Source organism: Dermacentor variabilis, chromosome 1 (genome assembly GCF_050947875.1).
Source record: "Dermacentor variabilis isolate Ectoservices chromosome 1, ASM5094787v1, whole genome shotgun sequence".
In the NCBI taxonomy this organism is placed as follows: Eukaryota; Metazoa; Arthropoda; class Arachnida; order Ixodida; family Ixodidae; genus Dermacentor; species Dermacentor variabilis.
Window position 1 is genome coordinate 280,236,359 of NC_134568.1, and position 26,178 is coordinate 280,262,536.

Sequence of the window (26,178 nt, forward strand, 5' to 3'; positions counted from 1 at the left end):
GAGCGGGACACCGGGTGGAGTGACCGGTGCTCAATACGCGCTTGTGCGCAGCAGCCCTGGGCCGACTGCCGACGGGGAGCGAACTCCTATTGCTGGCCAACGGCGCTTCCCCCTGGAAAGTACCCACTGTGCCCATGGCCATGGCCGACCTGACGGCACTTATGAGCGCCCAGCAGCAGCAGATGCACACGCTACCCGGCTTCTACCTGGGCTTCCCGCGCACGCTGTTCCCGCCCTTCACGATGGCCGGCACTGCAGCGGCAGCACCCGTGCCGCCTGCGCGCTCACCGTGCCCACCGCCACCAACGTCACCGACGGCGGCAGGCCGCGCAGCCCCCAGTGCCAGCTCGCCCGGGCCGCCGCTGTACCCACCGCGCGCAGGCGCCGCTGCCGCCGCCTACCCTGGCCTCAAGTTCCACCCCTACTTCCACCCGCGGCTCCTCAGCGCCGCCGCGGGGCCGCGGGAAGGCAGCCCCGTCGAATACGACACTGCCGCGCCGCAAGTGTGAACGCTGCCGCGCCAGCAGTCCAGTGTGCCCGGTGTGCGCCAGTGAGTGGCCAGTGCAATGAACAGACAGTTCCGCATCTGTACAGTCGCAACCATGCTAAGGGACTACGAACTGCTCAACTGTATGTTGCCCTTGGCAATGGTACGATGCCCTACGCGCCCATTAGCTTGCAGGTCAATGTGTCGCTCTGTAGCGACGCTGAATCTGCACCACTTCCGGGAATGTCGATATTGGGAATCTGGCATCCTCATATATGGAATCTGCTGGTTTTTCCCACTGTCATTTGTGCACAAAGCCCATTATCTTCTGTGTACCAAATAATTAACGGCGTGTTTGTATGCCACAGCTTCTAGTAGCTTGGCACTGTTATTACGGGTGGACTATAACTATCGGCCCATGAGCCAATTCAGATTGCACTTTGTGATGACAAAGAATAGTTTCTCCCTTCTTTCCATAAACTCGTGCTCGACTGCCGGCACCAATGTGCATTCTTCTTGTACATCCTATCTGAAAGCATGCAGCTCAGATGCAACTCTTTAAAGCTCAAGTCGAATTCCAAGTCACGATTCTTTGCGTGTGCAGTAAATGAATTGTATAAATTTTCTGTCACAATTATCATTTGGCCCTCAATTGCCTCTTGTGAGGTTGCAGATGACTTGGGAACAGCTGTACCAACCTCTCCAAATCAATCCCAGTTAACCTTTCCCTACCTCACCTACCAATGTGGAGGAGACAGTGTGGACTACCATTAATAGTTATGAAAAATTATTTTCAGTATTTGGCTTCCATCATTTTCAGCCCTGGTTGCCAGACTGGAGCTGAATGTTGGCAACAGCAATGAAAGACCAACCTTTCCGTGAGCGTGCACTTTTTAAACCTTGCCTTTCCTTTGCTTCCCTTGGTTTTTTTAATTGACATTGAAACTCCCGCTATGTATGCCTTCTGGCCCAGCAGCAACCGCCTTAATTTATGTTAGTGGCTCATGGAGGCTTACTATCAGCTGGCTTTCATTTCTAGATTAAGATATGTTTAATGAAAGCTGTAGTCTGTGACTTCATTTTAAATATAGAGCCAATGCCGAGTACTTGCATAACGTGTATCTGGTATTCCCAGTTACATTCCTTGTAGAAGTAAATGCTTCTGCAAGGAATGCAGTGCAGTGAAGGTTTCTACATAGCTTGTCACTTCTAAGTTCGTATCTCTAGGGACAGTTGCCCCGTAAACTTGGGAGGTGATTGCTGCCCCTGTTCCCCATCCTCAGTCCTGGCCCACACTGATCCTCAAGTACTTCCCACTTCAATAATAGCTCCTTTGACTTTCAATTCTATAAATCAAAGTGAAAACAGCATAACAAGAATGGCTGGACCTAGAAAGTTAAACAACATATTTTTCTTTCAGCTTATCTCTTTGGTCATTTGTCATTGTGTGCCACCAACAATCAAGTATATTTATATTAATGCTTCACAATATAAACATTTGATAGAACTTCACAGCAGAAAAACTCGCATGATGCAGAGACGATTGCAGCAATCCTAGATGAACAACTCGCTGTGCAAGAGCCTCTATAGCAGCTAAAAAGTGAGCATCCACTGGGTGCAGTAGATCAAAACTAAAGACATCTCATCGACAAAGCTTTGAGGTGTTAATCTCAAGATAAAGCCATGTGCTGGAGAGTAGTTACCAAGAAACACATTTCATAACATTGAATGGGAAACAAATGACAGAATCTTGCACTGATGTGTCTTGGCTGTTTCTGCCTACAGTCGCCATTGGTACACACACATAGTGTCATGAAACTTTCTACTTATGGGAAAAGGCTTCAGGAGTATTGTGGTGCTTTCACTGTAACAGGTGTATATTCCACCTCACTAAATCCCTGCAACGAAGCCTCTTGGCCAACCAGGAATGAGAACCTGAAGGGGGGCCTCTCCATCATCTGCCACTACTCCACTTTAGAGTGAAACAGGCTGAACAGAAGGGTCATGGGAGGATTAGTGGCTAAAAATGGGCAGGTCCTTCACTTACTGCCCAGGCATGTAGGTGGTTGTCATTCCTGATTTACTGACATCTGCATCTTCTGCTGCACTGCATAAATTTAACAAAACAGGTTATAGTTGCCATGCTTTCTTCATTGATTTTTTTTTCTCAATATGAAATATTGAATGGCAATCATTTCTGCAACGCAAGATAGCTCCTTTGAATCAACAGTACAAGGTCACCTTCTAAGTCTGAAATAAGATCATGGAAAGGCAGTCTGGAACGATAACCATAGTTTCAAAGAGTGAACTCCAAGTGTAAGCTACAAGCACATGCAAGATTACTTGCTAAATTGGTTAGTACTGTTAAGTTAGAGAACATTGTCACAGCCCCGTTTCTTGGCTCGATGTCAGTCCTTTCTTCCCTTCCTTTTCTTTATAATTTCCAAGTCTGATACAGTGTGCTTTATTAGATCAACAATTATGTGATCATGTTATGCCATATTTTCAGTGCACACAGTCTAGGCATAAACTTTAGAAGCCACTGTGCAAGCGACAAGAACAGGGCTGAAACCTGATGCAAAGCTTCTGTCGCACTCCTAGTGCTCTGAAGCTCAAGAGAGTGAAGAGCACTGTCCCCCTCAATAGCAACGGTGCTGGAGCACAGTGTTTCTGGAAGCCTCAGTGCAGTGACAGCTCCTGTCACGCATACGCAGTCTTCTCATTTTTCTGTAAAAGCTGTACATCCAAGAGAGACAACCATAAACCAGTACAATTCATAAATGCCAGGCATTCACGTGTGCTTAAAACACTGCACTTGATGTGGTTGAGATTTATGCTGCAAGATGTTGCCATAACATGACGGAAAGTAGCACAAAAAAATTTGGAAAAAAGGAGGACATTAGGACAGAGTGCTGCTGTCACCTTCCTTTTTCCCTTATTTTTTACACTACTTTCCATCATGTCTACACACTAACTCTCCCAGCAAAGCATCTTGCTCAATGGTGCAATAAATTGAGCCCTTTAACACGTTAGCGCTTTTACTGAGTAAATAGTCCCACAGCACACCTGACTCAGAGATGGGAGCACATAGGGCAACTAACATGTGTGGGGTTAAATAAAAAAAAGGTTGTTGCAACACACTTGCAAAACTGATGAAGCCTTAAGAGTGATTTTAATAAACTCTCTTCACCAACATTTTGGTATTCACTACCCACTTCTCATACTTTTTCTTGTCAATTCAAAATTTTCACAAGCTAATCAAGCAAAATGTAAAATTAAGCAATTCTAGACATGTTATTTTGGTTGCATTTGTACGACATAAAAAGGATTGCCTGTTTAACTTAAATGGTCTGCCCGAAAAGAAAGCCATCATTCTTTAACAAAGAAATCAGTTTAGTTGGCTCAATGAAGTACAGCCAAGGCTTTCAAACTGTTTTGACAAGTTGCAAAGGGCTGGTGGTACACAATGTGGCCCTAAAACTCGAATGAAGAATTTTGATGGGAAAGCATTCCTGGCACATAGTACATATATTTTATTGTTATTCTTGTTTTTGGTCCAAAGTTAACAAATGACATCACTTTTATGTGGCACAGTTGACGATGGATGGTTATTCTGCAAGGGTAATCATTTGACATCCCAAAAGACTTTGGCACAAAGAAGAAGCAATGAAATTGCCTGCGTAGATCCATCTTATGGGCTTAGTTCAGCTGTCTCCCCCTTTATGTGTAACAATTTCACAGAAAAATTGTTCACTTATCAGTAAACCATGTTCTAATGGGCCATCAGTCTTTCTTGTGTCCTTAAAGTTTGTTTAAAATTTGCTATGAGATCCCTTGAAGAGCCTTTAAACTGAAGACATACCAAGTGTTACTTTATGGAGTTCGTGTACCAGGTACATTTGCCAACAGTCAATTCGGTGTTCAAATATCATGTTAATTTCTCTAAATAGCAAAGACTTGTTTCTTAAATACAAGTGGTCTGAAAGAAGTGATACAAAGTGGAAAGCACCTTAATTGTTCCTCCATTGAGTGCACTGCAGAATCTTTTTGACTGTAAGGATGCTACAAATCTCATCACATTCCAGCTTAACTCACACTGCACCAAAGGCAAAGAAACCACCTTAAGCTGCAAACATTCCATCCAGTGACTCGGGGGGGGGGGGGGGGGAGATTCTTTGTCGACAACTACCACTCCTCCCCCTCCTTTACCTCTGGCTCTAAAGATATACAAGTATGAAGGTTGTACATCACGCAAAAGATGAACTCCTAGCGCTCCCCAGACAAGAATGCACATTATTGCATTGTGGAAACAACACTTTGCTTAACCACTGACAAAAGTTTTTCATTGTTAAGGCTAGGCCACTTTTCATCAAATTATGCTATCATCCTAATGCTATTTCTAAAAATGATATTAAATAACTAAGGTTTCGTTTACGAATTGATGCACTTATATAATGTATGTTGATGTCTACCTGGTACATGACTTGGAAAAACAAACAGCACTAAAAACAAGACAGCGCACTATCGTGTGTTTTGTTTGCAGGCCAGGCTTTTTGCAGCCTAGGTAACAGTGGAGATAATCGTTGTTTTCCACCCAGATCTTCTAGTGAGTGACACAGCCACGGCTACATGCGGAAGAGGGCAGGCACTATTTTGCAAGTCACCTAGCACTCAATCCCGCTTTTGGCGTTATGGGCATGCTATATTATTCTAGAATTAAAAATACAGGGATGAAGCTTTACACTAGAACTTCAATAGTATCGTATGATGCAAGTTTCACTTACTTTCAGTGACCCACTGTCCGACTTGTTTGAAGAGATGTTTGGAAGTAATTTGCAATCATGGTATTGTAGTCATCATGTGATGCACATTGTTATTTGATCACACTCGGGAATTTATGAGGCAGGCAGTCCAAAGCAGGGATGCTTCCTGTTTAGAAGCCTTTCTAAAAATTATGGCATTCGTAGTGCACAGTAAAACAAGGGCCAGTAGCTCTGCGAAATTTTAAAGTGTCGTGTCTCCTGACACCCATCTATTCTGAAAATTGCCAAGACACTTAGTTAGGATGGGCTCTCCACAGTAGCAGCACGTTACGATGGGGTAGGTGCACTTCAGCTAGGCGACTGGAGATGGCTGTCTGGTGTTGAGCGATCGGGCAGTGACGAGGCACTCTCCCCATGTCCACAATTATCCGCATTCTGCCAAATTCGTTCTTGATGCCTTTTGTGCTCCCCCATTCTCGTATCTATCACCCCACTCCCCTTCTTAAAATTATTTTCCTTTAGTCACTGTCACACTCTTCATTCACCAGGTTGTTAAACGGCGCGGTGGCCCCTAACATTCTTATATTCCTGTTTCTGCTGTTTCCGTGTGGACTTGCGAGGCCATTCACCTACCTGCCCTACCACCTGTTTGTTGTGGTGGTTTCTTAGCTTCTCTGGCCCAACACCCCCATCCTTGATAAATTTTGCCGTGCGCAAATCAGTGTTCTATAGGTCTTTCTTTCCTGTTCCGTTTTTTTACCCGTTTTCATTCATAACAGCATGTACAAACTAGCCTAGCAGCAAGCTCTTCCGAAGTTTATTAACATAATGAAAGTCAGAGACAATGGAAAGGAAAAGAAGAAAAAAAGGGGTTCTCATTATGCGTTTCCTATACAAGCAAGTTGCAATATTTTCCGAACACTTTTCTTCTGCACAGCGTGGTCAATGCTTCGGTCAAGTACTAGAAATGAGAAGCTCTTCAATGGCATGAAGGCCTGGTAGGGAGCAATGGTGACCCAAAGCTTTATGCACGTGCTGGTCCCATCTTTATCTGTGTGTGGTATGTTTAGCACGGATCCCCCCTCAGTAATTATAGTTAACACGATCCAGAATGAGGTAGAGGCGCGCCACGAGTGGGGCCGCAATGTTCTGTGCATGGGAGAGGCGATCGCCCCTATGGCCCCACCCCTCCCTTCGGACCGCCACTAGCCCTTGCCTTGCTTTCACATTCAAGCTTCCCCTTTCATCTATGTCGCTCTTTCAGAGCCCACCTCCAAAAACTTTCTGTTCCATAAGAAAGGGGAGAAGGGGGGGGGGGGGTTGTCAGGAATCTTTTTTTGGAGGAAGGGGTTCCACTCCCCCCTGGCTATGCCAATGATTCCAGCTATCAAACTGAGACTGAATAATGAATCACTGTTTACGTGTGCCAGCTGTCAAGTTTAATATATTATTCAGCATGCGGAGGGGGACTCTTTTCTTTTCACTAGTCAACGTTGCTTGCCACATAAAAGATAACCTCTCGAAAATGCTGTTTTGGCGTGCATACACATGTCCACACAAGTGTAACCCGATCACATTGGTTTCATTCGTTATGCTGAAAGCCTAACAGCTGGCGGTGGCTTGTAAGGGTACAAAGAAAAAAAACTGAGAAAAATGCACATGTTGAGTGCACAATGCGCAGACACCAAGATCAAGCTGTGCCCAACAGACGCACATTTCCTTTTCAGTGAACTATACTTAAAAAGGAGGGCAACTCTAAGCAATGGCTATCAGACATAAAAAAAAGAAAAAAAAAGAAACTTTGCTACATTTGTAAGTGCACTAGGGCTTCTCAATTTTTGGTGTATGGACTAAAGAAAATCTAAGTCTGCTGATAGCAGAGAGTCAAATCACTGCCTTCAAATGCTGGCTATGAGCATCTCCTATATTCTCTGTAGAATGCCATTGCTAAGGGAAACCAAGAATCACTGTATCGTTAAAGCACTCTCTGTATGTGTGTGTGCAAATGTGTGCTTGAGCAGCAGCCTTCTTGACACCTGCAGTTGTAATGTGGTGTACACATACATGCGGGTGCAAGTAGTATTTAAGTGGTAAAATATTAGAGATAGCACACAACATAAAGTACATAAGATACTGGGTCTGTCGTGAAGGTCCCTTAAGAGAATTGTTTGCTCAAGCCACTCCGACTGTCACGCTCCAGTCATGCTAAGGTATGCTATCTTGTGGTTTGTTTTGTACAATGCTGCATTCTACAATGCTTCCTATCCGCACACAAGAGAGAGATATCAGGAATAAAATAGGGACGACAAGGTAAGGAGACATGAGAAGTACTTATCTAACATTTAGTCAAATGTATGCATGATACTCCTGCTAGCCAAATATACAACTCTTTTTTTTTAATGTTGCAAAACGTACCAAGTTTTGTTGTGAAAGAGGCTATACATGATGATGTTCCCTTTTGGTACTGGAGCGTGGTTGACGCAGAGACTTCAGCAAACTAAATTCCTAGATCTTCTCAAATGATTACACATGACCTAGTATGTTAAGAGGAAATAAAAAGTGCAAAAGTGGAAACAATTGTGTTCTGTACATAGTTTCTTTTTAAATTCATTATCGACGGGTTCTCGCGGAGGTATTGGAACAAGCAATGTCCTTTTGCCGCAACCCAGTCAGCGACAATGGATGCATTTGTAAAATATATATTTTGTGAATAGTGTTTGTAGATGTGCCGTCTTTTCCGATTATAAATACATGCGGAAATTTCAGGTGCGCAGTCTGTTTTTCATGTCAAGATCTAAGCATTTTCTAGGCACTTGTTGACAACATGGAGCAGAAACACTGTGACATCAAACCAATAAACATGTACTATTTCTCAACATGGGTTTCTATCTTTTATATTTTGTCTGGTATGCATGTGCACGCACTGACATCACCTGCATGTTACTGCTGCTGCAGTGAAACTTGTGCACAGCTCTACTATCCTCATAGTCATCCAAAATATTCAAATATTGCTTTGTGGTGGCTCTGAACTCATACATAAAACAGCCTATCAACAAAATAATACTAATAGCTACACAGCAAACAGCTGCTGTGCTACGGCTTCTGTAACAACATATAGGCAGTTAAACTTTTGCACATAAGTAACGATTTCTTCGTGGATCTGTGTTGACAAAGTGTTCCATGGCACAAGAAAAAACTGGACATAATCACAGCAAAATTCACTGCAGGACAGCAAATGGACGTTCTGCTCCTCTCCCACCGCAACATCCACACAAGGGAGCTTGGGTTGCCACCTTTTCAGTGAAAAAAAGATGCACTGGAAAGGGAGGCACAGGCATGCTTCTTGCGACAAGTACAGTATGCAAAAATATGAACAAAATGAAAATAAATAAGTGGTAATACGTGGAGCACATACTTGAGAGCCCTTACGTAAATCTGGCGCATACTTTAAATTTTTAGGAGGACTAGCGGGTAAAGCCACCAACCCACAGTCATTTCCGCAACCCAGGGTTGAGTTGGGGAAAGAGAATTAACATTGTGTGTCCATTTTGCTCATGTGGCCCATACTGGTCATGCCAGCTGATGCAATAAGTGCCAACAGTGGGTAGCTGCCGAGAGGATGTATCGGCCAGAAGCAGAAGAATTGCAATGGAACTAATAGGGAAAAGCTCAGAAGAAAAAATAAAAAGTGAAAGGATGGAGGACCTAGTCTTACAAAATCGGATAACATGACAGTTTTATGGCAGTGAACAGTTTATTAAAAAATCAGGAAAGAATCCTCATGTGACAATTGAGTTGTTTGCTACATATGAATGCCCAACAGAGTGTTTGCGATCAATGTGACGATTGAGGAAGAACACAAAAACTATAAATGGCATGCCAGTGTAGGGCTAGGACGGGCAGCTGGCACCGTGAGGAAAAGAACTATTTTGCCGGTGAAAAACCAGCCAGGTGGCAACTCTACAGGGAGCAGCGGTAGGGCTAGCCACCCTAGCAGGCCATCAGAAGAGTTGGTGGCACAGTGTAAATAAGGCAGCAAGAGTGGGAAGAGTCAGCTCTCCCTTGCCACGGTGTGTTGTAGTCATTCAACTAGATGCATCAACAATTGTCTAGTAAACATGTAAAGAACTTGGAAGTCTAACTCAGGTAGCAATTTGGCTTTGCATAGTGCCATGCGTGAGTGTATGCCATTCTTTTATTAGTGAGATTTGTAGGCATTTTTGGCGTCACTGGACCAGCCTGTATCAGTATTTGATTTGCTTCTTTTTCTAGAAAAGGGCTTGGCTACAGACTGACTAGTTCAGTGCTACAAACATTTACCTCTATTGAAAGGGCCAAATTCACAGGTGCTCTTGTCCTGTACTTTCATTCTGCTCACCATTTTGCTTGCGTTGAGACTTAGTATAGCTTTATTTTTACAAATTTTAATCCTCAGGGCACGTTTTGCCATTTTTCACTGTTCTTTAGTTTGTTAACTTCTGACACTCTCGCTTTTCAAGTTATTTTTTGTTTGTTTGTTGCTCTTGATCATGCTTTTGATCAACTGTTTTGGCTTTTTTCCTTCGTCTTGAAGGGCTATCACATTTCAACTTGCCTTGACATAAAACAACTTCCAAAGTTAGACCAAATTATTAACATGCGTTTCCCTGATAACACATCAACTGGTAAAGGAATAAAGAAGATAGAATGAATAAGCAGTAAATATGACAGAATGTGTTCACAGTGGCTTGAAAGAATAAATGTACCTGAAATAAACCAGTGCTCAGGGCATATGTATGCTCCTCACTCACCCTGTCCTTTATCACTTTTCCTTGAAAATAAAACAACATGCACATAATGCATACCTTGAATAAAGAAAATAATTATTGCAATGATGATGATAATAAACATTACCATTAATGAAAAAGAAAAAAATTTATTTCACCAGATCCTTCTATGGGGACTCCGTAGTGATGAAATAACCAGTGCAACCAGTGCTGCAATGTACAGAAAGATCACAGTTGTCTCCTTGGGTATATAGCATTTTGATACTGCCATGTCATCTGGTGTAAAAAGTGCCTAAGGAACAGTGTAAAAAAGAAAAAAGCGCACCAGACATTGTTAACATATTCCATAAAAATCACTTTTCACATCAGTAAACACCGCAGTCTCAACACTACGATGCAATGTGTGACTAACTGCTTGTACAGCTCAACTCTTCCACATGTGTAAAACCCATTCGTATAATGCACTCAGCAGCTTCCAGTCCAGATACTCACAGAGAAAGTTATACATGCAACATGTAAATTGCAATGCTGGTTTATAAGTTTAATCAGTGTAATTAGCATGCACAGAAAATCATGCTGAACTTATCACATATATAAGCTATGGGAACTTCATCAGTTACAGATATGCACAGGCAACATCACAAGTGAATATCCCTGAAGTTAAACTACTATTAAACATATCCAAGCACAGGCATTATTACATTGCATAATTCCTGTATATAGCCCGTGATGCAATAAGGCATTTAGAGGTAGAAATTCAGGAAATAAGTCTGCCAGAAAGATAACCTCTGCCCAACAAAAAAAGGACTGAGTATGAGTCACAATATAACAGTGCAACTTCTTGAGCAAGGACAAAACCGAAGAAGATACAAGGAACAGACGGTTCTGTCATTGTTCAAGAAGTTGTGCTATTGCACTTTAAATCATGCAGAACCAGCTACCTCAATCTTTGATGTTACAAAATGAATATGAATCTACCATCTGCTTTAAATGCATTACTGCGCATAACCTTGAAGCTCACATGACCAAACAACAAACACCTCGTGCAGCCAATATGACTAATCACTAGTGGCTGGATTTTAAGGCACTAAATGATCAGAAATGTAATTCCAAGCAGAAACACTTGTAACCCACATCCAGTGAAAATATAATGCCAGAAGGTTGAGTTGTGAGAGGTGTGGCAATTGTATACAACAGCCATTTGTAAGTTGTGACACACTGCGGTTGACAGACTGCTGCCAGCCATGTATTTGTCACAAAGCATAGAGCTCTTGACCTAGGAAGTTCTAAACATTAGGTGTATGCACCAGATGTTGCCCCTGCACACAGCACCTGCTTCGGTCTCTGTCAGATGCACTCAGCAGGTGAACCTTCAGCAATGTCGGAGAGCTCCAAAATTTTTTCAATTACTCCTCGGGGTTTGGAGTGTCATTACCTGTCTCAGTGAGTAAAGATTCTCAACAAAAAAGAAATCATGTGTCTGATGGTTGGCTTCGGATCTAGGTCCCCCAGCACAGAAGCCTGATGCGCTACCCATTAGGCCACAGACATAGTGAGACAGAATAACATCCTTACCGCTTCCCTCATACAAGCTAGTGCTTTGGGACACTTGGCATGTGAGCTGCATCACGCATCAAGAATTTACTTATATAGTGAGAGTTCACACTCTCTTAGCTGACAATCAAGACAGAACTTTTACGCCTGTAAAAGGAGCCTATGAAACGATGCAGTCATTCATTCACAATTATATTTGCTGAACCCAAATTTAGAGTCTCAGTGGAACAAAACTGGCTGTAGCTGGGAGGCCATGTTTAGTAAAGCTTTCTTTGTGGTGTTTAAAGGTTTAGATGCTGCACTCAGTGGTGGTGCTGTGGTGCATTTCTGCAAGGACTGCCACTGTGTTCATAGCTGAAATCCGCTATGTGTCTCTTATCGTGATGTGCCATGTCATATTCCTGGCTCTCCAAAAGCTTCACTTGCACTGATTTTCACAGTGCTTGGAATCTGTATAATTTGTCTTTGGAAAAAAAAATGCAAATTTCTTTCAGGAGGGGAATCGAAGACAACTTCCTCAGACATGAGGAAAGCATCAAGAACAGTAAGGGGGTACATCCAGTTCAATTACTTTGTGATTACTTCCAACACAATAAGTTCTTCTGTAACACAGCAAAGAACAACATGAACTTATGCAACAATCTAATAGTACCGAGTATATATGCATTATGGACAAGAACACCAGAAAAAAAAAAAATCATGCACTCACGGTGCTAACTCAATCCAAACAAACACCAATCCGATCTAACACCAATTCAACAGAACACTTGCACTGGCAAAATAATGGCTTCCTTCTGAGGATGGCCACACCTGGTGCTTAAAGACTGCAATAAATACAATTATCTGCATTTGTTTTTAATCTGCAATTTGCAACACTTGTTCTATCATTCCACAATTTGGTTAAATGCACTTCCATATATCCGTGACTTTATTTTGCATGTAACTGCATGAAGTATTCTGCACGCAGTTGCAGCACTTGTTAAAAATGATTATTCATGCACCAAGACTTGTTTCTATAGTAAGGTTCTCCTCCTCTTAATAGCTGACTTATATCTCTTGGTTTCCCTTGAAAGGTTCATATGTGCAACAAGATTCCGCGACCTTCCATGCTCTCCAAACACAAATGTCTTTCTTCCTGCCAAACTTTTCATGAGTAAAACAGGCATAAGAATACCACCATGTCTAACTTCACAGAACTTCAGGAACTACAGGATGTTTTACCTAGCATGGAATAAAACTACATCTGTTTGGCAACAGCTGGATGATTTAACATTATAAATCAATTTCATACATGCAACAGCATATCAAAAGCAGCTGGGAATGGTAAACTGTCTATAGAAGCTACCTCTGCCTCTCTAATCTGGGAACCATTAACATGTAAATGCATAGCTTCGAGGTAAAACACCAGAAATAGGCACTCTACGCACTAAAGACATTTTTAGGCACTGAAATCCAAAAAAGGCAGTTATAGGCACTGTTGGGGGGAAGCAATGCTGAACTGCTTCTTAACCCTTAGTATGTGTTCATATGTTAGGAGGGCCAATGGCCGCCAATAGAAACTGACCCTTGCAACGTTTAACACCCGAACCCTCTCGAGTGAGGCTAGCTTAGCAGGACTCTTTGAGGAACTATCAGACATTATTTGGGATATCATCGGCCTTAGTGAGATCAGAACAAGTGGTGAGGCTTATACATTGCTGAATAACGGACATGTCCTCTGCTATAGAGGTCTCCTAGATAAGAAGCAATACGGGGTAGGATTCCTAATCCATAAGGACATAGCGGGCAACATTGGCGAATTCTCAGCATTAATGAGAAGGTAGCTGTAGTCGTAATCAAACTTAATAAGAGGTATAGATTAAAGGTAGTACAAGCCTGCGCTCCAACATCTAGTTGCAATGATGAGGAAGTAGATCAGTTTTATGAAGATATTGAATTAGCGATGAGAAAAGTGCAAACTCAGTATACTGTAGTAATGGGCGACTTCAATGCAAAAGTGGGGAAAAAGCAGGCTGGTGAACAAGCAATTGGCAACTACGGCGTCAATTCTAGGAACACTAGAGGAGAGATTCCGGTATAATTCACAGAAAGGAATAAGCTTCGAATAATGAACACTTTTTTCAGGAAGCAAAGCAACAAAAAGTAGACCTGGAAAAGCCCTAATGGTGAAACAAGAAATGAAATTGATTTCATACTTTCTGCTGATCCAAGCATAGTGCAGGATGTAGAAGTGATAGGTAGGGTAAAGTGCAGTGATCATAGGTTAGTGAGGCCTAGGATTCACCTCAATTTGAAGAGAGAAAGAGCAAAATTAGTCAAGAAGAAACAGATCAACCTAGAGGCAGTTAGGGTAAAAGCAGACAAATTCAGGCTGGTACTTGCAAATAAATATGCAGCCTTAGAACAGAGAGATGATGATGACATAGAGCTAATGAATGAAACCGTAACTAGGCTGGCTTCTGAGGCAGCAATTGAAGTGGGAGGCAAGGCACCAAGGCAACTAGTAGGCAAGCTCTCCCAAGTAACAAAGGAACTAATAAAGAAACGACAAAGAATGAAAGTGTCCAACTCAAAAGATAAGATAGAATTTGCGGGACTGTCAAAACTGATCAACAAGGCGAAAATAAGTGATATTCGAAACTATAACATGAGAAAGACTGAAGAAGCCATAAAAAATCGATGCAGCCTGAAATCGGTGAGAAAGAAACTTGGCATAGGACAAACCAAGATGTATGCACTGAAAGATCAGCAGGGTAATATCATCAGCAATCTCGAACGCATAATAAAAGCAGCGGAAGAATTCTATACTGACCTGTACAATACCCAAAGCAGGATAATGAACAGGATACAGATACTCCTCCTATAACTAGTGATGAGGTCAGAAGGGCCTTGCAAGACATGAAACAAGAAAGGCGGCAAGAGATGGAATAACAGTCGATTTAATCAAAGATAGAGGAGACATAATGCTTGGAAAACTGGCGGCTCTTTATACGAAGTGTCTGTCGACTTCAAGGGTCCCAGAAAGCTGGAAGAATGCAAACATTATACTAATCCACAAAAAGGGAGACGTTAAAGAATCGAAAAATCATAGACCCATTAGCTTACTCTCAGCATTAAATAAAATAGTCACCAAGGTAATTTCTAATAGAATAAGGGCAACACTGCACCTCAGACAACCAAGGGAACAGGCTGGCATCAGGAAGGTATACTCTACAATGGATCATATCCATGTCATTAATGAGGTTATCGAGAAATCCGCAGAGTACAATAAGCCTCCCTATATGGCTTTCATAGATTACGAAAAGGCATTTGATTCAGTAGAGATACCAGCAGTCATAGAGGCATTACGTAATCAAGGAGTACAGACAGCTTACGTAAATACCTTGAATATCTTCGGAGATTCCAGAGCTACCTTAATTCTAAACAAGAAAAATTGGAAGATACCTATAAAGAAAGGGGTAAGACAGGGAAACACAATCTCTCCAATGCTATTCACTGCATGCTTGGAAGAAGTATTCCAAGCTATTAAACTGGGAAGGCTTAGGAGTAAGGATCAACGGCAAATATTTCAGCAACCTTCGGTTTGCTGATGACATTGTTCTATTCAGCAACAACGCAGACGAGTTACAACAAATGATTGGGGACCTTAACGGATAGAGTGTGAGAGTGGGGTTGAAGAATAATATTCAGAAGACAAAGATAATGATGAATAGCCGGGCAGAGGAACAAGAATTCAGGATCAACAGTCAGCCCCTAGAGTCTGTGAAGGAGTACGTTTACATAGGTCAATTAATCACAGGGAACTTTGATCATGAGAAGAAAATTCATAGAAAAATAAAAATGGGTTGGATCGCATATGGCAGACACTGTCAGCTCCCGACTGGAAGCTTACCCTTATCATTGAAAAGGAAGGTGTACAATCAGTGCATTTTACCAGTGGTGACATATGGGGCAGAGACTTGGTGACTGACAAAGAAGCTTGAGAACAGGTTAAGGACCGCATAAAGAGCGATGGAATGAAGATTGCTAGGCATAAAGTTTAGAGAAAGAAAGAGAGTGGTTTGGATCAGAGAGCAAACAGGTATAGATGATATTCTGACATCAAGAGAAAAAGATGGAGCTGGGCAGGTCATGTAATGTGCCGGTTAGATAACCGTTGGACCATTAGGGTTACAGAATGGGCACGAAGAGAAGGGAAACGCAGTCAAGGACGACAGAAGACTAGGTGGAGCGATGAAATTAGGAAATTCGCAGGTGCTAGTTGGAATTGGTTGGCGCAGGACAGAGGTAATTGGAAATCGCAAGGAGAGGCCTTTGTCCTGAAGTGGACATAAAACATGCTGATGATGATATGTTAGGAGGGTGTGGTGCATAGGCACAGAAAAAGAAAATGCATTTGCCTAAAATTATGCCTCTACATGTCAACCAGTGCCCTGTATAATCTGCATATCTTGGTTGTTCCTGAATGGAAAGCAAAACATGGATGCACAATAAAGAGCTTGAGATCCCTTACAAGAGCAAAGCTGGGGTTTCGCTTGTTCCTCCAGCTTATTGATGGCAGTGTCCATTCAGGTATGGTCTTTCGGTGAATCGTCAAACAGCCATGGTGGGTGTGACCAGTAAAAACAGCACGGGGATTGAGGCTATCCAGGAGCTACATAAATTTCATAAAAGCAAAATCAAAATGAAATATTTAAGTGCTCAAGAAATACCAAAAAATACCCAAAACACAATGACTATAAACAAATGTTTCCCTCACAACACTTTTAAGAATTATTAACAGTCACACACATGCACAAAAACAAACATTAATTATTACTGTACCAATCTCACTCTAAGAAATGGCTTGCACTAGCACAACAACAACAACAACAACAACAACAACAACAACGACGACGACGACGACGACGATGATGGTGATGATGACGATGATGAGCAAGAAAACAAGGATGCCGGATGCTGTTAATACGTAGAGCGGCACAAAATTCCTTGCCATTTTGTCTTATTTAGAAAATCCTGCAGTGTCAATAATTACAAATATACTGAAGCATGCAAGCTTTGCATCATGGGTCACTGTGAACTGCCTCCCTCTAGACAGATTTCCCTACCCATGACACAAAAATTTGGTATAATATAATTGTGGCTATTAAAAGTTAAAAATTAAATTATGGAGTTTTACATGCCAAAACCACGTTCTGATCATGAGGCACGCCATAGTGGAGGACTACGGAAATTTCGACCACCTGGGGTTCTTCAACATGCACCTAAATCTAAGCACACGGGTGTTTTCGCATTTCGCCCCCATCGAAATGTGACCGCCGTGGCCGGGATTCGATCCCGCAACCTCGTGCTCAGCAGCCCAACACCAAAGCCACTGAGCAACCACGGCGGGTTTTACTGTGGCTATCCAGGAATATCTTTGCTTAGTTCTGTAGCAGTGCATGTAACAATCACGCTCTGTACAGCATTTAATTGCTGCATGTATGTATACTGGTGACAATCCATGAGACAGCATGATAATGCATACCAAAATGTGGAGCTTGCTTAGGTGCTCATCATAGGCAACTATGATGACTTCAGTTCATCAACTGCTTGGCAAAATTTAATAATTCAATTTCACTTTAGCATAACTTCTCTCAAGGACATCTTTACTGAAGCTAGACATTGCTTTTGGCATTTGACAAGCAATGATAATCACGAGATTATTTTTTTCATTAGTTGAAATTGTAACATCAACGTTACATAGTAAAAGAATTGCTGGAGATAGTTCCTTACCAGTGATGTTGCCTCTTGTGATAGGCACTCCCAGTTCTCACGAAACAACTCTTTCTTTTCTGCTGCAGATGCAGCATCTGGTTCTGAGCAAGCACTGTCCGAGCTCCTATACAAAGGAAAGTGCTGCAACAAATGAACTTTACTAAGATCCTAGCTTAGGCTTGAAATGCAAATTGATTCAAAGCTAAGGCTTGGTTCCTGTTTTTGTTTGTTTAATGTTCATTGAACTAATCATTATATAATGCTGTTAGTGTGAAGTGATCAATTGTTTGATTCACAGGGTTTAGCACCCCAAAGCAGCACTAGGTCTATGAGGGAAACCATAGTACAAGGCACTGAATATTTTGACTACTTGGGGTTCTTTTACATGTGCCTAAATCAAAGTACTTTCCTGCATCATTTATGCATTCATCGAAATGCAGCCGTCACGGACATGATGTTACGTTTCAACACCACAATGGTGTTAATTAAACGTTTGCCTCGTGTCAAACCACCACACCTCCTATCCAGACGATGACGCAGCGGGGACACTGACAGTTGAAGGGGGCTCACCCCACCATTACCTGGAAACCTGAGCAAAGGATGAGCAGGAGGGGGACGACGAAGAAGAACTGAGAGGCGCAGTTAATTAAACGTTTGCCACATATCAGACCACCGCACATCCTATCCAGACGACAATGCAGCGACACTGACTGTTGAAGGGCGCTCACCCCACCATTATCTGGAAACCTGAGCAAAGGATGAAAGGGAGGGAACCATGACAGCGAATTGATAGGTGCAGTTAATTAGACGAGTCAAATCACCATCTATCTTGCGGCACTTACTCAGCCATCAAGACAGCGTGTAAACCGGCTGTTGCAGGGTTCCACGAAAGGCCCTCACCAGCCTGAGCGAAGAAAAGGGGGGCAACGACGTACAAACTAGGTGTCGCCAATTGATTTCTTTCCACAGATTCCAAACCAGTTTCTTCAGAGGTGGAGTTACTGAGGGTTATTGCGAGCATGGGCATGATATCGCAACGAAATTGACAAATGGTGATTTGTTGCTGGACAGTCTTCAGATTCACTAGTCAACTCGCCTAGGGAAGATGACGGTATTAAAAGCAAATACTTTTCGAGAGTGAGGACAGAGGGTCCTGATGTGAACTGACACGTTTAACTTGCTCCTGCATCGAGTGGGCTTTGGTACTAGAGCCGTGTAATTAAGCTAAATAAACCCTTTTTCCTTCATTTTCTACAACCTGACGTAGTAGCCGATGGGCTTGGTGGATTCCATGCCCCAAATGCCACCCTAGCCGCTACAGACTGGTTGGCAGCGGTGAGATCAAGGCAGTCCTCATAATCTGGGATCGGTGGACCATTGTACGTGGCTCCGGGAGACCCGAACTTCACAAGATCGAGGGAAACTATGGATGGAAGAGCGACTTCTGTGGATCCAGGATCAGCAGACCTCCTCTTCGTAGCTCAGGGAGGCACAACCGTGGCAGTAACGGCGTGGAGTGTTGGACGACTCGAGGAAACTGGAAGGAGAGTAGCAAAAGGCAGTTCCACCATCTGGGATAGGCGGACCTGGAGATGTGGCTCAGGGAGACACGACCTTCGCAAGCTCAAGTTGGGTGAGTGCTTGAGCGACTACGTTTTGCCAGACGATAAGCACAGGGTTCTATCGGGCAATGAGCTGAAATTGATCCCCACCGGGTGAGCTGGCAATACAGGGTGTTAGAGTTGTAGGACAATCCCAGCGCTGACATCCAGTTGTTGGATCTGGAGGACAATCCCAATTGCTGTCCCCCAGATTTTGGACCTTGCCATTGGGTGTGGGAGTTGGCCGATGTTGAGGAGGACCTTGAGATGAAAACTGGAGGTTTATTTACAGTATTTACAGTGAGAGTACAAAGAAATTAACAGTCATAAAGTCATTACAGGCCGGCAGTAACTTGGACGCTGTGGCCCGTGGCAAGAAGCTCTAAAGAGATGAATGAATGAATGCTCTCTTGCTGCTCCCGGTCTCTGGCTTTTAACCCCTTCGGTGTCTCGAAGTCACATCCCGTTCGGCCAATCGGCGAGCCCGCTCAGGTGGCGTCATTTTCGGCCAATGGTAGGCGCCCGTGCGAATGTAAGTCACACCCGGCGCAGAGGGTCACTCCATTGTCTCCACCTGTCCGAGGGAGTACTTCTCTGCGGTATTGCCTTCCTGGTCTGCAACTGCCGTCACAAAGGCGGATGGAGGGATTGCTGCCAGGGCTTCACGGTGCATTACAGCCATCTTGCCTCGTGGCTTGCAAGCGCACAGCGGGGGCAGGCGGTTTGTTCTCGAGCAACCTTTCAGAGCCGCAAAGCAGCTTTGCTCGGGACCCACGCTACCTGGAACAGTGCCAGGCTCCTGCTACACTTTCGGGAAGAGTCAAGCAGTGGGACAACAGCTTCACATGCGGCGTACGAGGAAGGGGACGCCAACTTGTTTGCACGTGCCGCGCCTCTGGAACGTGGTAGATGTGCTTTTGCGCTCCTTAATTAGGTGTGACGCGATTCGATGTGGTCTGGTGAACTCGAAGGAGGCTCAGGAAAAGGTCCCGTATCTAACAAGGGGCAGTTGTAGTCAGCTCTCAAAAAGCATGGATATTACAGTGTTAAAGAAAGACGAGCTGTTGCCCCTTAGCAACAGAGCTCGGTATGGAGGTTAACCATAGGTTGAGGAAGCCCGGAATTCGTGCGGTGATTGACGAAGTGGGTTTCGATAAGGACGAGCTCACAGAGGACTGGGAAAAGACATGTCGTGAGAGGAAAGAAAGGGAGGAAGAGAAGGAATGCAAGATAACGGAGTGCGAGAGAAAAGGAAGAGCAGAAGAGACGAAGCGCGAGGAGGAAGAGAAGCAGAGGCAGCATGCGGAAATAAGACTAGACATTGCAAGATTAAGGTGCAGGGCATCGCCACAAAGAGAAAACGTGAAAATGACAAGTTTGCTTCAGCCGTACAAAACAGGTGATGACATCGGTCTCTACCTGATTAATTTTGAATGGATTTGTGAGAAGCAAGCATTTCACCAAGACACATGGCCAGAGCGGTTGTTTGAGCTGATGCTGGAAGTAGTAGTGCAAATCATGGTCTGGACTGAGCATGGACGAGGCAGGCATGTACAGTTTGGTGAAGGTGGGTTTGCTCGCAAAATACAAGCTCTCTGCAGAAGAATTTTGGGAGGAACCGATTTCCTCGACCAAAATTCAGAAAGAAGGTCTGGCGCTGGGCTACTACACGGAACACAGTGCAGAGAAAGAAGATGAAGTAGCTAGCTCAAGAGGCATAATTAAGCCGGAGGAGGAAATTCTTCCGATTTTCTCGATAGAAATTCAGAAGCAGATGCAAGTGCTGTGTTGCGATGTGGAACACAATGCAGCGAAGGAGGCCGAAGTAGCTAGCTCGGGAGACATAGTTCAGCCGGAGGAGGAAATCTTTCCAATTTTCCCTCCCGAAATTCAGGAAGACAGTCAGGCACTGAATTACGATGAAGAACTTAGTGCGAAGAATGAAAAGGAAACAGCTAGCTCGGGAGGGAAAGTTAAGTCAGAGGAGGAAATTTTTCCGATTCCCCCAACTGAAATTCAAGAAGTTCATCAGGCCAAGGAGCCGCCAACAGAAAGAAAAGAAAGGCACATGGAACAGCACACCTGAAACAGTGGCAAGAGAAAGAGGCATCACAAATTCAGAATTGCAGTAGAGAAGACAACGCGGCCGAGTAAATCTAAACCCACTAAACCCTTGTGGGGAGCGCATAGAAAGATGTAGAAAGGCACATTTGTCAGTTGCAATGTCGCGAGTCAGAGCGCATCCAAGTTGTCAGATGAGGTTGAAAAGAAAGCGACATTCGGTGCGGAGGAGTACAAAAGCCAGGGGTCAATTATATTTGCCCTCGTTTAGCTCTTTTCGATGTGTAGCCTGTCTGACAGGGGAGAATGCGGCGGTCAGGTGACACAACATGGTCATACCAAGCAATGCATTCCAAGGGCAATACCAAAAAGATAGGTGGACAGAACGAAAGGTATCAGGGCTCTTCAGCGAGGGGAATGACATACGTGCCTTTTGTATCACGGGGTTTACAAGTTTGACAGGAGCTTTCAGACTGCGCCCACCTCAAGTACGGTTTAAGGAGACAGTTTTCGCGCGCGTAATGTTTGGAAACTTTGTTCTTTCGATATGTCTTTTTATTTTAGCAGATAGGATTCATTTTTTTACATACACTTGCACCGCCAAGTCTAGGTTATTTGTTAGAAACCTGTAGGGCACGCTTGAATTGCAGTTAATTTTTCATAAGCGTTCGCGAGATTTTTTTTTCTTTGGAAGAACGACATATTATTTAGCGGAGCTGCTGTTAACTGCAGGATTTAGAAAGTATTAGTACTGTCCCTTTGAGGTGTGTTTTGCTCGGACACAAAGAAGTTAAGCGTTGGTGCGTGTCTTGCACGTGTGTTCATCAGACAGCATCATTTTAGTATCACTTAGACCATGCGTGGTAGAAGTTAGAAGTAACCTCGAATCTTCGTGAAATTTCAAATGCGTAAGTTATGCAATGTGTTTTGGTTCTTTCATTAGTGCGTGTCCTTTGTGGACAAGGGAAAGAGTGTTAGTGCGTGAGTCGCACGAAAGTTGAAGATTAGAAGTCGGAAAATGTGGATTGCTTGAGAAGGAAGCTTTGTCTTCACGGCCTGTACTTGCCTTGCCAGACTTCTGCAGAGAATGCATTCTCTGGTGCGACGCCAGCAACTGTGGTCAAGGTGTCGTCCGTGCCCAAATTAACGAAAGTGGTGAAGCACACCTTGTGCAGTACCTCAGTAAAAAATATAATATATAATAATATTTGGGGTTTTACGTGCCAAAACCACTTTCTGATTATGAGGCACGCCGTAGTGGAGGACTCCGGAAATTTTGACCACCTGGGGTTCTTTAACGTGCACCTAAATCTAAGCACACGGGTGTTTTCGCGTTTCGCCCCCATCGAAATGCGGCCGCCGTGGCCGGGATTCGATCCCGCGACCTCGTGCTCAGCAGCCCAACACCATAGCCACTGAGCAACCACGGCGGGTGCTCAGTAAAAAAACTGACACCGCAAGAAGAGGCGTTTAGCACCTCGGAGAAAAAATGTTTTGCATGGAATGGGTAATCCAAAAACTAGGATTCGATGTTCAAGGTGCTAAATTCATGGTAGAGAGCAACCATCGCCCTCTTGCATGGCTGAAGCAAATGTTGGATACGGGAGACAGACGAGATGGTTGCCTTTGACCGGAATCAGAATGCAGACGAGCTGGGCCGGTGCCACAAGCTCAGAATTTTCTTTTAAGAAATGTCTTTTGTACGTATTGCTAGTGATGTTAAGTTAGGTAATCTGTTTCTGTCATGCAGAGAGCTCACTACAACTAGAAAGAAGGAAGACAGAGAGAGAGGTAAAACATTGTAAAGCGATACGGGGATCACAGCATCTGGTAGGCATGTTGCTTGGGCATGCCGGTGAGTGTGTGCGGGTGCCTGTGTATTCCCAGGGACATGGACACAATGATGCGAGGCTGGGCCCTCGAGCTGCCATGTGACATCAACCATCACAACTAGAACAATCCTCAAGGCCGCGACCGAACATCGGCGCTTCGGGCAACCTGACATCCGGTCACCCTCAGGTCGAATCTCTCGGAGGTGGAGGTGTTTGTTACATCTCCCACAACGGTGTTAATTAAATGTTTGCCTCATGTCAAACCACTGCACCTCCTATCCAGACAACAGCGCAGCGAGGAATCTGACGGTTGAAGGGCGGTCACCCCACCATTACCCGGAAATCTGAGCAAAGGATGAACAGGAGAGGGACAGCGACGAAGAACTGAGAGGCGCAGTTAATTAAACGTTTGGCACATGTCAAATCACCGCACCTCCTATCCATACGACAACGCAGCATAGACACTGACAGTTGAAGGGCGCTCACTCCACCATTACCTGGAAATCTGTGCAAAGGATGAAAGGAAGGGAACCACGGCAACGAATTGATAGGCACAGTTAATTAGACGAGTCAAATCACCACCCATCCCTCGGCACTCATCCAGCTGTCAAGACAGCGTGTAAACCGGCTGTTGCAGGGTTCCACGAAAGGCCCTTACCAGCCAGAGTGAACTAGGAAGGAGGGGCAAAGATGAACAAACTAGGTGTCGCCGGTTGATTTCTTTCCACAGATTCCAAACCAGTTTCTTCGGAAGCAGAGTTACTGCGGGTTATTGTGAGCATGGGCATGATATTGTCGACGATGGTGATTTACTGCTGGACAGTCTTCAGATTCCCTAGTCAATTTGCCGAGGGAAGACGGCGACGGTATTAAAAGCAGATACTTTTTGAGAGTGAGGACAGAGGGTCCTGATGTGAACTGAGACATTTAACTTGCTCCTGCATGGAGTGGGCTTCGGTACTGCAGCCATGCAACTAAGCTAAATAAACCCTTTTTCCTTCTTTTTCTACAATCTGATGTAGTAGTCGACGGGCTTGAAGAATTTCATGCCCTGAATGCCACCCTAGCCGCAACAATGAGTTGAATGCAAGACTGCATGCTCAGCAGCACAATGCCATAGCCATGAAGTCATGGTGCTAGGAAGTGGGAATGTATGCTTCATATGTTATGGAACAATTATGAGAAAATACCTCTACTCCACAATTTATCCACTAGGGCAGTTGTCTAAAGAAACATACTTAACTCACAGATCACATTCAAGCACACAATAAGGGCTATACATAAACCAATGCATATTTCTGTGAGGAAGTGACATGTGAGAAACCTGCTAAGCCAGTACTTGTAAAAGTGGTAAAACCACTAAATCATCATGGTTAAACTCTATAGAGAAGCTGCCTTGAACAGAGAAGGCATTCCTAGTGATTGTGCTATTATAACCCATACAATTGCGAATAACCTACCACAGGCATGGACAGCTATGTCTGGTGATAATAATCTGCTTTGACTTTTATTCAGTAAATCAGCCTTTCCACTTGGAACTGCTAGAGTTAATGTTGTTGCCAGGCCAGTTCCTAACTGTTTTGCACATTACTGGTAGCTAGTTCAACATTAAGACTAGCACACATTGCCAGTTTTCTGGTGCTTCATGAACAACAACAACAACAACATAGCAAAAAGATCTGTGTGCATCTAGAAGGCCCATATATTACAACAAATTGAAGTACCACATCTGGATTCATGCCCTTTATCAGAATTTTTTGGGAGAGGACGGATATAGTAAGTCACCCTTCAATTTTATTTTATTAGATCTGCCCTTTTTCTCCCAAGTATTTAAGAACTCTCTGCACTTTTGTTACTTTGATTAGGAGTTTAGTAGATACCTTATGGTATGTACAATACACATTTTCAACACGCAAAGTCTGGGCATAGTGCTAGGCCAATCTTTGAGGAGGGCATTTTTGGTGAACTAACTCTGGTCTCTCCAATTTTTAAGAAACTGCCAGCAGAAATAAAATTAGGCAGCAATCGAAGCTTTCAAAATGTTTTTATGTTACTGCATTTCGCACATTTATACGGAATACTTTTTTGTAAAACAATACAATAACTTTTTGAGCCTTCTCACATCTTTCACACAACTATCTTTCACAGATAGCTGTAAAAAACTAAAAAAACTTTTGCACTTGAAGACAGGTCACCATACATACACATTTCACCATATATATACATACACTTAATTTGAGATTTTATTGCATTTTTTTAATGCTCGGCAATGTAAGTAATTTGGGGATGCTGAAATGTACAATGCATTTCACAGTTTACAAAATCTGTGGATACATATTTGCATAAGCACAATAACCATAAGAACTCCAATTTAAGAAGACTCCGTGCGAAGAAATGATATATTTCAATACAGTAGAAACAGCCTGTCAAGAAATATTACACCCCATTCTCACCTACCATAAGTACAACAGGCCGGCCATTTGTCTCTAGCATGTCTTCCTTTCGGCAGCTCTTCTCCTGCATAACCTACACAGAAGCAAACAAAAAAATCCTGCCTTAGTCACACACATGCTGACATTCCAGTAAGGTAGACATATGGTTGATGATGTATAGGGTTTTGTGGCGCAAGGGCCAGTCATGGCCAAAGAGCGCCAAGCAATGGTGTTATGTACTCGGTGATGAAAATAACAACAAAGGGTAATGTGGCTGTCTATGATGATATAGCGTGGCTGTATAGAGGCATAAGACCAGGATTAAGATATGAACACGTTAACGTAATGACAATGGCTTGTGAGGTGCACTGTGAACGTAAAAGGTATACCATGAAGGAGTGAAATTCTAAAAACGTATATATGCCAGTAGCACTACTGCCTCAACGAGGTCCTTACGTGAAAGGGTCCAGGGGCAAGTGCTATACAAAGCGCTGCTTTCGCAGCCGGGGCCTCTGACGAGAGGCCGTGCTATGAAACGTGTGGGCCTAGTATTTGGAATGCGTCAACATCGTGTAAAAAGGCGGGTCAGCACAAAGGAACATAGCCGGGTGTAAAGGGATATGCTGTCGGTAGGCTAGAGGGAAGTGTTTTTCCCTCTGAGATTCCGCTTGCCGACACTCCAGCAGGACGTGGAGGACGGTCAGTGTCTCGCCACATTTACAGCAGGTTGGAGCTTCGCTACCGGTCACTAGATAAGAGTGTGTGCCATAGGTATGGCCTATCCTAAGGCGACAGAAAGTGACCTCAGTTCACCGTGTTTTTGTTATTGGTGCGTAATTTACTATGTGTGGCTTAATTCAATGGAGTTTATTGGAGGTTTCAGCATCCCACATCTGTTGCCAATGACTTCTAAGTTTTTTGCGCA

The 26,178-nt window shown here is 43.6% G+C and overlaps 2 protein-coding genes across 8 annotated transcripts in view; one reads left to right on the plus strand and one right to left on the minus strand.

Moving 5' to 3' along the window:
* LOC142565624 (T-box transcription factor TBX20-like) overlaps window positions 1-8,126 on the plus strand; it is a 200,036-nt gene extending 191,910 nt beyond the window's left edge. For 2 of the 3 annotated variants that reach the window (XM_075676278.1, XM_075676275.1), the window contains exon 7: window positions 52-8,126. In XM_075676278.1, the coding sequence (XP_075532393.1) occupies window positions 52-509 (458 nt within the window). In that variant the 3' untranslated portion in view covers window positions 510-8,126. The remainder of the gene's footprint in view (window positions 1-51) is intronic. The other variant, XM_075676276.1, reaches the window with a different exon arrangement.
* Window positions 8,127-10,149: 2,023 nt separating this feature from the next.
* The window catches only part of PGAP5 (Per1-like protein PGAP5), a 65,216-nt gene continuing 49,187 nt past the window's right edge, over window positions 10,150-26,178 (minus strand). For 3 of the 5 annotated variants that reach the window (XM_075676280.1, XM_075676279.1, XM_075676281.1), the window contains exons 7-10: window positions 25,279-25,347; window positions 17,346-17,468; window positions 16,084-16,224; window positions 10,150-10,308 (exon numbers count right to left, since the gene is read on the minus strand). In XM_075676280.1, coding sequence (XP_075532395.1) covers window positions 10,171-10,308; window positions 16,084-16,224; window positions 17,346-17,468; window positions 25,279-25,347 — 471 coding nt within the window. In that variant the 3' untranslated portion in view covers window positions 10,150-10,170. The remainder of the gene's footprint in view (window positions 10,309-16,083; window positions 16,225-17,345; window positions 17,469-25,278; window positions 25,348-26,178) is intronic. The other 2 variants (XM_075676282.1, XM_075676283.1) reach the window with 2 other exon arrangements.